The sequence below is a fragment of the Barbatula barbatula genome, assembly GCF_947034865.1.
Source record: "Barbatula barbatula genome assembly, chromosome: 13".
NCBI lineage: Eukaryota > Metazoa > Chordata > Actinopteri > Cypriniformes > Nemacheilidae > Barbatula > Barbatula barbatula.
Genome location: NC_136776.1, coordinates 21,248,137 through 21,260,245, shown reverse-complemented (window position 1 = coordinate 21,260,245; position 12,109 = coordinate 21,248,137). Strand labels below are relative to the sequence as shown.

The following is a 12,109-nucleotide window of genomic DNA, read 5'->3' as shown; positions in this document are numbered from 1 at the left end:
TTCATATGTTTATATAAATATGAAAAATATGTATATATGAAATTATCAATAGAAAACAATACATTATGCTAATATAACAATAACGTAAAAGATGTATATAAATCAAATGTTATATAAATATATATATATATATATATATATATATGTATATTAAAATGATCAAAATATAGTTTGTTACTGGCAGTTGTTTGATATTTGTTTGCAGTTTGTTGTTTTTTATTGAACACGTACAGATGACACAGAGAGCACACAAAGATTAGATTAAACAAAGTTATTAAACTGCATTAAAACGCAGTCCAGAATGTTAAAGGTACACAAGATAATAATAAATCATAAATAATGTGTAATTCACGTTGCCTCATTTAAAAAAACTAATAAACAGCTTTTACTTTTTTGCTATTGACTTACTTTAATGCACGTTCAAATACGAGTCAAACCAGAAAGAATGAGTTTTGAATCTGTTTTATTGCAAAACAATATTTGCAAATCTACTTTGCAACAAAGCGGTTATTTATAGCATGAATTAATTGTTTATGAGATCGGTTATATTGAAAACATCATCTAAGGACATAAACAACATTCAGCGGCTCACGGGTACGTTCAGAATTGGTCACTCAACATTTCTACAACATTACATTAGTGTTACATATGTGTTTTCTTCACAGCAATGAATTCAAAAACAACACAAAAACACGCTATTATATCAAGGTGCTTTGATGTGAACGAAAAAACATATGTCACACTGCTTAAAACGAGATAAAAAAGTTTTAAAAGTTCGATTATGGAGAGCTGGGGGTCACTGCGTATAATATTAATGTTGATTGTTAAAAATGAAATGGAAGTGTGACGGTCCCAACGTCAAAAGAATCACCAAGGGTCAAAGGTCAGACAAACCTTTGTGCATGACTCGCTCGAGTGAACAGGCAGATAAAAGACAACAAAAGCATAGAAAGAAACGTTAAATGGCTGGCATGTACCGAATACGAAGCGACGTTTGGCAAAAGTTTATCACTGCAGTTCTGAGACGATTTGCTTGACGACGAACACATCAAGGTCCCAGTGTTAATGGTATGAGGAAATCTACAAGAGCACCTCTAGAAAATAAAATACCTGGGTTAAATCTCACGAGTCAGGTCAGAACTCACTCCAAAATCACTAGGAAGGACTAATAAATAATATTTTTCTCACATAAAATCCTTTCAAAGGTGCAATATTTCAAGATATATTTTTTTTCATTTTGGATTGAAGTGTCACCTGCTCATGTTTCTTGTAAGAATCAACCACCAGGAAAACACGGATTCTGTTTCTAGGAAACGATCAATCAATGTCAACACAATATCCCCAAAAAGCTTTACGTCCGATTCAAGTATGCATGCTAAAGTTAAAAACACTTTAAAAAGCATTCCTTCATTTACAGATATTTGTGCGGAAGGATCTCGGAAAAAAAATGAAACGTTGAAATGACACACAATTCACCTTCACAGACAGTACTCGCCGCAGGTTATTCAACCTAGGTACCATAAAAACTCTCACCGCACTGTAAAGTGCTTTTGTTGTAAGATTAAAACACAAGTCCGTCGTCTTCTGCCTTGTTCTATGAAATGCGGTATTGGTTTAGGCATTGTTCGGTAAATCGAGCTTAATGGTGTGCCAAGAGTAATGGGTCAGTGGTTTTCAGCAGTCTGGGGTAAATTTGGTTATAAGACAATACAATCTATTCACAGTTGAATATTCGCCAGAGCTGATTCGGTCTTCAGTGAATCTTCTCTGTGCTTCAAAGCCTCGATTAAAGCCATCTCTTTAGCTTCCTTCTTCTGGTTCCTGGCCTCGAATTGCAACCTACAGGGCGGAGAACGGCTTTTTGATGATGAATTCAGATGGACACAGAGGTGAACTCGGATCGAACAAACCACACGGCAGTCAAGTGAACCACCTCATTCGCGTCATTCAACACAATCGTTACACAAACATACCTGTTCTTGATGATTCTCTGCACGATGTCATCGGTGGTCAGGCTGTTGCTGCTGTCCAAGATGCGGAAAATCCCTCTCTCCTTCGGCTCCTGAAAAGAAATTCAACAAGTTGAGATTTGACAAATTCTTGGAGAGGTCTGAATAAGAAATCCGAGTTGTCTGTACTTACCGCGTAAGGATCTGTCCCATCTGTGTCTGGACACACTTCCGTTTTGCCGTGGCACACCAGATCCACCTAGAACCAGACGGGTAAACACTGTGTTACAGCTATTGCAGACATTCAGACAGTTTAAGCGTTCTGGTTTAAAGGTAAAAGTACGTTTTTTGGGGATCTGTAGGCGGAAATGCAGTAAAATACACATACCTATGTCTTGGGAGGTGTATAAAGACCTTACATAATGAAACGTTATTGCCCTAGACGGACAAACTGCTCTACAGAATGTGTTTCGTAAATACGTATCTCTTTCAGCAAAGAAGCAAAAATGCGACGTCATCTTAGTCCTCTGTCAGCCATGTAGCGTTTCAAAAGTGAGGGGAAGCGGTAGAATGAACTATTGGTTGCAATACGCAACCTCACCCCTAGATGTCGATAAATTTCATATACACTTCCTTCATATACAAGTCATTTAGCAGACACTTTTATCCAAAAGCGACTTACAATCGAGGTGAACAATGGAAGCAATTGGAACAAAATAAGGACAACAAAAAGCATAAGTGCAATGAAAGTAGAAAAGAGATTGTACATATAATCTGAGGTATGATGTACATAAAATTTGACCCTTTAAGACATTCATGACTATAGAAATGATATGGTTTGTATGGACAACCAAACATTATCATGATCACAAGTCTCACGATGAAAGAACATTAAAGCTAGTTGGAAGAACCAATTAGATTTGTATTTACAGATTTAAATTTAGCGATGTGTGTTTGTTTGTTTTAAGTTTGCTCGACAAGTTTAAAATAATATTTGTTTTATCACACCCATTTAGCGATTCGCTTCATAAGACATGAACAAGATTATTATATTATCGTTTATGTTCAAATAATTATTGTGTTTAAATGAAGAAAAGAAGTCATACGCATAATCTGGGAGTAAATTATAAGAGAATTTTAATTTTGGTTAACTAGAACTAGTTTGTTTTATAGCCGTTTTATGGCATTCTACTTTATTTTATTTAAGCTAATATAAAGGCTAAAAGATATGGCCACGGTTATGCAGTGCAGCTCTAGTATACAACTCGTAAGAACATCTCTGTCCACTGGACTATAAAACCACAATCAAAGTCTCTGTAACTATTTAAAGGATTTGCTTAAAAAGGCCGGCAGTAAATCTCTGGATTGTTCCCACAGAATGAAAGCCGAAAATTGCTGAAATAGTGGTCTGTCAGTAAAGCCTTTGAGTTTGGCTGCTGTCCCGGTACCTCACCAAACACACACACAGATTTATGTCTTAGTAACCTGCTGTGTGAATTACACACGGGCCTTTTTCTTCTCACTGAAAGCCTGTTATTGTGTTGTTGTGTCTGAAAGAGGACGATTCCTACTACGATGAAACAGATGCAGATTTCTGGAAACGTACCTTAAAGTGAGCCAGGAGATCTTTGCCTACTGCATACGGGGCACCGATCACCACCTCCGAAACATACTACAGAAAAGAGACACAAAAGAGGATTATTCACAACAAAAACAAAGAATATTGAACCAAAGTCATTGTTCCACGTGCTCGTGTTTTAACCTTCCTTTGTTTTTCTCAAGTCAAGTGAGATTAGTTTTAGAATCACAAAATATGTTATTTTGTTTATTTATTTAATATTAATAATAAGTAATAATAAAAGATTTTCCACCCAAAACTAACATTAAGTTACTCTGAAGGCATGCACGTGTGTTTCTCATTGAGATTTCGCCCTGGCCCGTGTGGGAGGTCTGCAGTTTCAGCGCATGTTTCTGATAGCGAGAGCTCGCCATGCGTTCTGTGTGTCATGCTTTAGGTATGCGGTTGTGTGCCTCGGTCATCACAGACTGTATGTTCTGGATGAATGTGTGGTTTTGTAATATGGTTTGCATTAGCTTGAGGTAAGGGTTTGCTAGCTTGGTTTGGTTTTGAATGGGCGTGTAATAAGCATGCAGTGCAATTCTTTGTCCATGTGTGTTATGTCTCTTTCGATGACCTTGAAATCTTTCTACTCTGTTTTTTTCTCATTGTCCTCTCTCTCTCTCTCTCTCTCTCTCTCTCTCTCTCTCACAGAGCACAGTGTCCCATTGTTTGGTGACAAGAGTGCCAGGCATACCAACAACTCCATCTATGCCACAAAATGAAATGTAATCTGGCAAAGGCGTTAATGAATGCAAAACACCAAGATGTGATCTGAGATGACAGTGATTTATGCGAAATGCCAAGAAATGAGTGGAGGAGGAAGTAATGATTGGAGGGAGGGGGCGGTAAATATTCACAATCGTGGAAACTGATTGGAGGAGGCAGTAAATGATGCCAAATGCTGAGAAATTATTACAGAATCATTTCATTACATTGCATTCAGACTAGCGTGAGAGTATTTTAATGTGTGTGCGTGTGCGTACTCACTCTGCATGCGAGCACGCTCAAAGTTCTCTCATGAATATTCATGATGGGATAGTTTTTCCCCTTGTAGCGGTTCACTTCCTATAATATATTAACAAAATTAACAAACAATTACACTCAACCTACTGTACAAACCAACGCTAAGCAATCCTGGCGATTCAAAATGTTACACAAAACATATACTTTTATAAGTTAACGGATAAAAACCTAATAACACATAATACAAAAGAACTTAAAACACCTGCGGATCAAATCTATGATTTTTCAACACACAGACACGATGTTATAAATATGCATTTGCAACAGATTCGTGCGCAGAAGAAATATGTGCAGAATTATTTTCTTAAAGAGGTATTAACCTTAAAACACATGTTTCCCCTAAGGCGAAAAACTACGACCGATGTTAAACAAGCCTGTGTGTCCCAAGTTGAACTTCCTCTTTAACCCCTTCACGTGAGGTTCTGTCTGATCACAGTTCAGTTTAATATGTAACTAACGTTAAACAGTCATATGCGCGTTGTTCGTACAGACTCAAACATAACATCCGGAGACGTTCAAGTCACACACCTGATCAAAGTGCAGCCCAACGATGACGTAGGGCTTCTCGGCCTGTTTGTGAACGGTCTCGAGGAAATCCACGTGACCGATGTCTACACAGGACGGTCAAGGTTAAATCCACAGCAAACACCATAATAAAACCCGTTCAGAAATTTTGGGACGAATTTCACAGGTTGAAGCTGCGCATGAAAAGATACGAAAGAGGTCGAAGGCTCCGGCCACATACATGATGGTATCTCCAGGCTGCGGCTCTTTTCCCGAGGCAAACTGGATGATTTTCTGAGAAGTCTGTAGGAACTGAGAGACGCCGGTCCAGGGGCTGTGACCTTTAGGACCCTGAGAACGCATCCGTGAGATGTTTTGCGTTATTAAATAGGTTACTTCGATACATTGTGTTTTGAGGTCATTACACATCAACCTTAATTTATGAATTCTATGTTCCAAGCACATGGCCATAAAACAAAAAGCATCTACAAAAAAACGAAATCGTAAAGCCCTGACCCCTACTGGAGAAATGTGTGCATTACCGCACATAAACATACAGTACATATATTTGAAACCTCCTCACCTTGCCAAAGTTATCCGTGTGGAGCTGGTACGCTGTGTTATCCTGTACGGGAGAGAGCGGATGAATTGGGGATGGTCGAACGGCTTTATGCAGAGCAAATTAAAGCATACTCACAATGTTACTGTGATGAGCCTTAGTCAACAAGAGCATACGACCAACCAGATCCGTCGTGGATACTCCCTGCGTGCGTTTACATTCTCTGTGGACCAGAAAAACATAGTTTGAGAGCTAATGCATTCTATCTTTACGTTTGAGATCTGTCAGTTTTGAAGGGTAAATGTGTTTACCTGTATCTGCCCATTCGCTTCACCTCGTCGTATGTGTCCTTCCCGTCCACGGTCAAGGTGATGTCATCTATTAAAATATTAATTTGGACATCGGTATAATTTTTTATAATGCTTGTCTTATGAAGTAAAACTGTATTTGGACCTTATCAAATGACTTGGTGAGCTAACATTACAGCATTTTGGAGGTCTATTTGTCTTGGAAGGTCAGGTGGCCTCACCTCCGTGCACGCAGAAATCACAGTTGTACTTGTCTAATGTCTCAAGCGTGGTGACGTACGGCGCCCCTTCCACGATCTCGTCCACCCACTTTATGGCCCGTATCATTTTATACCGCTCGGCCTGAGTGAAGACAGGAGGACCCTTGTGTTTGGCTACTTCCTCTGAAGGGCCGAGAGAAAACGTTGAATGATTTCCTTGTTCGTACATTATGGTGACCACGTTGCGTTCAAATTTATTTATTATATACATGTAATGAACGCGTACCATCCGTATGAACTCCAACTACCAGATAATCTCCCATCGCTTTGGCCTGTCTCAGTTGGTTTGAGTGACCGTAATGCACCATGTCATAGCTGTTGACAAAAAAAACATTGATCGGTACGTGCGGTCATGAAAATAAACACACATTGACCTGGCACACCAGATGAAACACCGGTGCCGACAGCGGTAACAGGAGACCGGTGTGAGTGAATGTGTTATGTAACCACGGCCAACCCTTCCCCCAGATAAACCACGAGACAGACCGAATGGGATTACATTACATTACAGGGACATAATCTCCAATTTCCCATGATCCTCTGCCGCCCGCCCGCCGCTGTGTCCGTTATTTATATCTCTAGTTTTAGCATTTGATGTCACGGGGGGCTTCTATGTGACTTTCTATTATACCGTACCCCTGTAATACCAGGGTATTCTATTGTGTATACCATAGTACCATATAGTATGTCTAAAATATCACAGTAGTCCAATTTCTCCATACTGTGGTGCATTTATGGTACTTGATATACACCATGGCACTGCAATAAATGTACCATGGTATTCACTGTGGCACAGGGATGGTGTCACACAGTAAAAACATGGTATGTTGACATACAACATGGCACATAGAAGTAATGAAAATACACTGTCGTAGCATGGTACTGCTTGGTAAACACCCCCTAGTGTATAATATGCTACTTCCTGGTATTCAGTAAGTGCAGTATCATGCAAATGCTATGGTGCATGTACAAAACAGAAAGCAAAAACATACCGTGATCTGATCTACAGTAACGTTACGGGTCTGATCTCACTCACCAGCCGTCACACCACACCCGGATCACCCGCTTCCTCTTTTCCGGGCTGCGGGTTGACGACCCCTGGCTGCTGGAGCTTGACGCTCCGCTGTCGTCCTCCTGGTTTCCATGGTTGCCGTTTCTGATCATGTTTTATGGGTATAAACTATCGGTTAAAAGCGTTTGATCCGGCGCGAAAACCAGGTAAAGTCACTACGTCCTTCTGGGATACCAGGCGAATCTGCGCGATGTCAATGACGCAACGCGCACACACGCCTTTTCGCCGGGCCCTCCTCCTCGCGCCAGGTTCGGGAAGTGACGGTAGATGAGCGTATCGTGTCGACAGTAAAAGTCCCTACATAATAAAAGCATTTACCTTTATTTCAAAAAAAAATATATTTTTCAGTTATTGTTAATATAATTTCTTATTAATATGATTCATTTATTTTAATCGTAAGATACTTGTAATTATTCATTCAATTATTGTTAATATCATTTTTTATGAATATGATTAATTCATTTTAATCTTAAGTTATTTGTATTATTTATTCAATTATTGTTAATATCATTTCTTATTAATATGATTCATTTATTTTAATCGTAAGATATTTGTGATTATTTATTCAATTATTGTTAATATCTTTTTTTATGAATATGATTAATTCATTTTAATCTTAAGTTATTTGTATTATTTATTCAATTATTGTTAATATAATTTCTTGTTAATATGATTAATTCGTTTTAATCTTAAGTTATTTGTAATTATTTATTCAATTATTGTTAATATCATTTCTTATTAATATGATTAATTCATTTTAATCGTAAATTATTTGTAATTATTTATTCAATTATTGTTAATATCATTTCTTATTAATATGATTAATTCATTTTAATCGTAAGTTATTTGTATTAATACTGCCGACGACAATAATTTGTATATAATAATAATTATATAAAATGAGTAACTATATTATTATAATAATTAATACTATTATTAAATTGACAAATTATAAAATCTTTAGTTAACAAGTTGAATTTTTGTACAATGGCTATACCTACACGTAAGTAGACTTATGCGTAATGCTGTCTTTCATAAATGTTTTAATAACTTTCTTTCCTTCGTACAGAACAATACAACCTTTCTGAAAAAGCCCAAAATATGTATTTGTTCAAATATGCTATTTGCTGTTTTATCTTACATAAGGTATATCATCACTTATCAATACAATAAAGGAGAAGTTATATTTTATTTACAATTCCGATAGTAATCAACTATTTAGTTCGATAGTTTGAATCTTTTTTACAAAATGTAGGAATGTTGCTTATTAATGTGATATTATAAATAACATATGTTATAAGATAATAAGTAATAAAAAATTGTTTATTAAGCATAATGTAAATGCGTTTGACGCATAAAACATGATGTAAATGCAAGTAGGTGTAGGTGGCGCTGAAGATCCATGCACATATGTTCCAGCAGAATGGCTTGGGATGAATATGAAAATCTTTATTTAGCAGAGCAGGACACAGTTCAGCATGGTACTTTTATACAGTGTATTAATGCATTCACCTGAGTTTTTAACATGTTCTTTCAATGTCGCACACATAGAAAATCATATAAAAATATCATATATAACTTAGACAATGTTCTTTTACTCGTGGGAAAATAAATAACAATAACTACAGTGCTTGAACGTAGAAAATAAACTCAAAATATATTATGGCTTTAGATTTCCAGAGTATTGGCTTTAAGCGATATGGCTTTCATTCATTTGATGACTGAAGGCCCCTCAGGATCCAGTTTTAAGCCCATCAATTCCCGGCCCGTTTTCCACTAGAAAGGAATAGCAAACATTAATGTATAATATAACTCAATTTATATTTCCTGTAATCATTATGATTGACATTCATACCTTGCCCCTGATGTCTTTGAGTTCATCACCCATTGTAAATATTCTTTAGCAGCTATGCTGTCCAAAACCTTGTTGACATCACTAGTAAAACTGCCATCTACGTGCCTCCTGCGGAACAGATCTGCACCTCTGTTGCCTGCAACACTGAGCACATGCACAACACATTTTATGAGCAATTGTTAATATCATTTTTATATCATATAATATTATTGAAATTTTGCTTCACTGAAAAATAATGGACTGCGGTCAAGCTGGGAGTAACTGCACACCAAGTGTGACGAAATAACCCAATTTTCTAGTGTTTATGTTCACAACACGGTTTTGCCAAATATTTTAAATAGAAAATAGTAATTCCTGTTTACAAAACGCACAAAGTGAAAGCAGATGACGTCATATATGCTAATTTGTGACACTGTTGTTGCGTATTTGTATTTGTTTTAGTGTTGGCATTTTACATCCAGTTCACCGGACATGTTTTTCTATGAATTTAACAGTTTGACTAGTTATTATATTTTTGTCCATAATTTATCCAAACATCTATTACATTATTAATGTTAAATTATAAAAGTTGCTATTTTGCAGTGCTGCATATATAATGAGTTAGTTTATTAGTATGCTATATAACTGTATTTCTGTATTGTAAAATAAATCGAAATGCGAAATGGTTCAGTCCCACCCCCAAACCGCAACGCTCAAATCTGATTGGTTGATAGGAATGTCATTCAAGGTTGCGCCGTCAACTTTTCAATATCACTTCGTAATATGATTATTTGCATAGAAATAGGCAGTAGATGTTGGTGGAGGTGATTGTTAGTTTAGCAAACCACACACACTGTGCAAACCCAGAAAGCAGAAAGATCACCAGAACCACAGAGCGCAGTTTCAGATTTATTAGCATTAGCATTTGTGCGTTGGAAGCCATCAAGCGATCGGTTGTTTTTCTCTCCGTCTTTATTTGCATCACTCTCACGATCTATAAGCCACGTGTCACTAAGCATTGGTGGAAGCCTACTGTTGTTTGGGCTGTCCGGATTTCAACCACGCGACAAAGTTCTGCGCGGCCTGGTCCTGCAGGTACGAGCTGATGTCACTGGTGTACGTGCCTTCAGCGTGACGTCTGATTGGACCCCTGAGGAGACGAGAGACATGTAAGTAATCGTACAGAAAATGTCTGAATAGAATTCAATTTAATGTAGAAAAAATGGTCAAGATTATTGAAAAAAACAAATCCCTGTTATAAATCTCATGGCGGTTCATGTTTAGCGAGATAATTCGTATAAATGTATACTCTTAACGAGAGTTAAGGGGTGTGGTTAAGGGTGGAGCCTAACCATTACCGTGTTCTCCTAATATGGTAAGCTTTTGTACGATTCACATTTTATGAATTCTTACAATTTTAACAATTTTAATTTTATATGAAATATTGTAATACTATAAAATGTAATTACAATAATATGCACAAAAATTATAAAAAATACATTTATAAAAACAATTCGTAGAAAAGCAATTCTCTCTCTCTCTCTCTCTCTCTCTCTCTCTCTCTCTCTCTCTCTCTCTCTCTCTTTCTCAGAGAGAGAGAGAGAGAGAGATATATATAAAGAGAGTGACAGAGAGAGAGAGAGAGAGAGAGAGAGAGAGAGTATTGTGATAGTAATAAAATGTAAATTAAGAAAATTTCCTGTATTTCTGAGTCGTTACACATCATATCTTTAGTTTCTATATGTTGTACTCTTCCCTTTTATGTTAACAATTTTATTTCAATCTTTTTGTTATTCTCTTGCTATATACTTCTGTTTAGCACAAGATACCGGTACCCTTTCACCATTGAACTTGTAATTTCTTTGTAATGTAATCGTTCATACCCGTTTCTCTTGGAGTTCATGAGCCACTGTACAAAGTCTTGTGCTCTTCTGGTCTCCAGGTATTTGCTGTAGTCATTTGAGAACGTCCCCTCTGAGTGCCTCTTTATGGTTGTGACATCTTGATCTCTCGGTAGAAGATTTTCTACTGTCTCTGTGCTACAGGTGAAGAAATGCTAAGTGTCACGGCAGTATAATTGTGAACAACCCACTGATAAAATGAACAAATATATAACAATTGCGATGTTGAAGCCCTTTTATGGAGTGCCTTTATAGTCAAATGATGATTTGCGAAAGTTCAAACATCAAACTTGTTGATTTTATGGCTTAATTGTTTAAGACATGACACATGGAAACTCCCTTATCAAAAAATGAAACTTATTTTAAACCATAGTTATACGTTTCCCTATCTCTGATAAGACCGTACATACGCACATGGATTCTGGTACCACGGGGTACTTTTCTTACCTTGTGCTGTCGTCTTGTAATGGAGCACTAATGCTTTTTTGAACAAAGAGAAGAAATAGAAGACCAGCGAGAACTTGGATGCCCTTCATTTTTCAGTTTCTGTAACGTCCTGTAGAAATCATATATACAAATATAGAAAGACATCAGTGCAATTTTACAAGCGTTTGGGTCCTAAAAGTCAAATAGTATTTTCTCCAGAACTTACCAATAGATGGATACAGTACGTAGATGAGTGTGTGTTTGTTCCTCGACCTCAGACGTTCCTCTCGTTCTTCTTCTGGTTCCGTGGCCTCTTCTCAAACCCGTGGGTTTATATAGCCGGACCAAGTGGGCCGGCCTGGTTTGGAAGCACACACACATACACAAGTTCAGCTCATTCATTAGTTTCAGTACATTACCTGCTCTGGATGAAACTCATCCTTATGTTTGTTTAAAGTAAAGGATGTGCCAAAGTACTGTCAGATAAGAGCTGTCCTGGAGGTGTGAAAAAACTGAACAAATAAAGGGCTAGTTGGAAATGTTTTTTTTTTAATATATAGCCTAATATTTATATTTAGTATACATAAATCATATTTAGTATATTTTTTGCAATTAGTATAGTCTTAAAATCTATTTAAATGGTCATTTTAGA

The 12,109-nt window shown here is 37.0% G+C and overlaps 2 protein-coding genes across 2 annotated transcripts; both read right to left on the bottom strand.

The window, feature by feature from the left end:
• Nucleotides 1–221: 221 nt before the first annotated feature.
• pcyt2 (phosphate cytidylyltransferase 2, ethanolamine) lies at nt 222–7,555 on the bottom strand. The gene is made up of 13 exons (XM_079471431.1): nt 7,261–7,555; nt 6,451–6,539; nt 6,186–6,347; nt 5,968–6,034; nt 5,795–5,879; nt 5,681–5,722; nt 5,310–5,448; nt 5,122–5,204; nt 4,558–4,635; nt 3,556–3,621; nt 2,143–2,208; nt 1,974–2,062; nt 222–1,839 (listed from the first exon to the last, which is right to left on the bottom strand). The coding sequence occupies exons 1-13, from the start codon at nt 7,386–7,388 to the stop codon at nt 1,719–1,721; spliced, it is 1,215 nt and encodes a 404-aa protein (XP_079327557.1). The 5' UTR covers nt 7,389–7,555; the 3' UTR covers nt 222–1,718.
• Nucleotides 7,556–8,726: 1,171 nt separating this feature from the next.
• gcga (glucagon a) lies at nt 8,727–11,915 on the bottom strand. Its single transcript, XM_079471510.1, has 6 exons — nt 11,684–11,915; nt 11,479–11,587; nt 11,014–11,169; nt 10,164–10,280; nt 9,152–9,295; nt 8,727–9,072 (listed from the first exon to the last, which is right to left on the bottom strand). The coding sequence occupies exons 2-6, from the start codon at nt 11,565–11,567 to the stop codon at nt 9,051–9,053; spliced, it is 528 nt and encodes a 175-aa protein (XP_079327636.1). The 5' UTR covers nt 11,568–11,587; nt 11,684–11,915; the 3' UTR covers nt 8,727–9,050.
• Between the last annotated feature and the right edge of the window lie 194 nt (nt 11,916–12,109).

Bases quoted from the DNA above. Each gene is read 5' to 3' on its own strand.
- pcyt2 (XM_079471431.1), bottom strand. From the start codon at position 7,388: ATGATCAGAAACGGCAACCATGGAAACCAGGAGGACGACAGCGGAGCG. The intron at 6,035-6,185 runs GTGAGGCCACCT...ATATTTTAATAG, and splicing joins TGATTTCTGCGTGCACGGAG to ATGACATCACCTTGACCGTG. The intron at 3,622-4,557 runs GTGAGTACGCAC...TCTTTTCTGTAG, and splicing joins TGAGCGTGCTCGCATGCAGA to TATGTTTCGGAGGTGGTGAT.
- gcga (XM_079471510.1), bottom strand. From the start codon at position 11,567: ATGAAGGGCATCCAAGTTCTCGCTGGTCTTCTATTTCTTCTCTTTGTT. The intron at 10,281-11,013 runs GTATGAACGATT...TCGTCTCCTCAG, and splicing joins ATGAACTCCAAGAGAAACGG to GGGTCCAATCAGACGTCACG. The intron at 9,296-10,163 runs GTAGGCTTCCAC...GCATGTGCTCAG, and splicing joins TCCGGACAGCCCAAACAACA to TGTTGCAGGCAACAGAGGTG.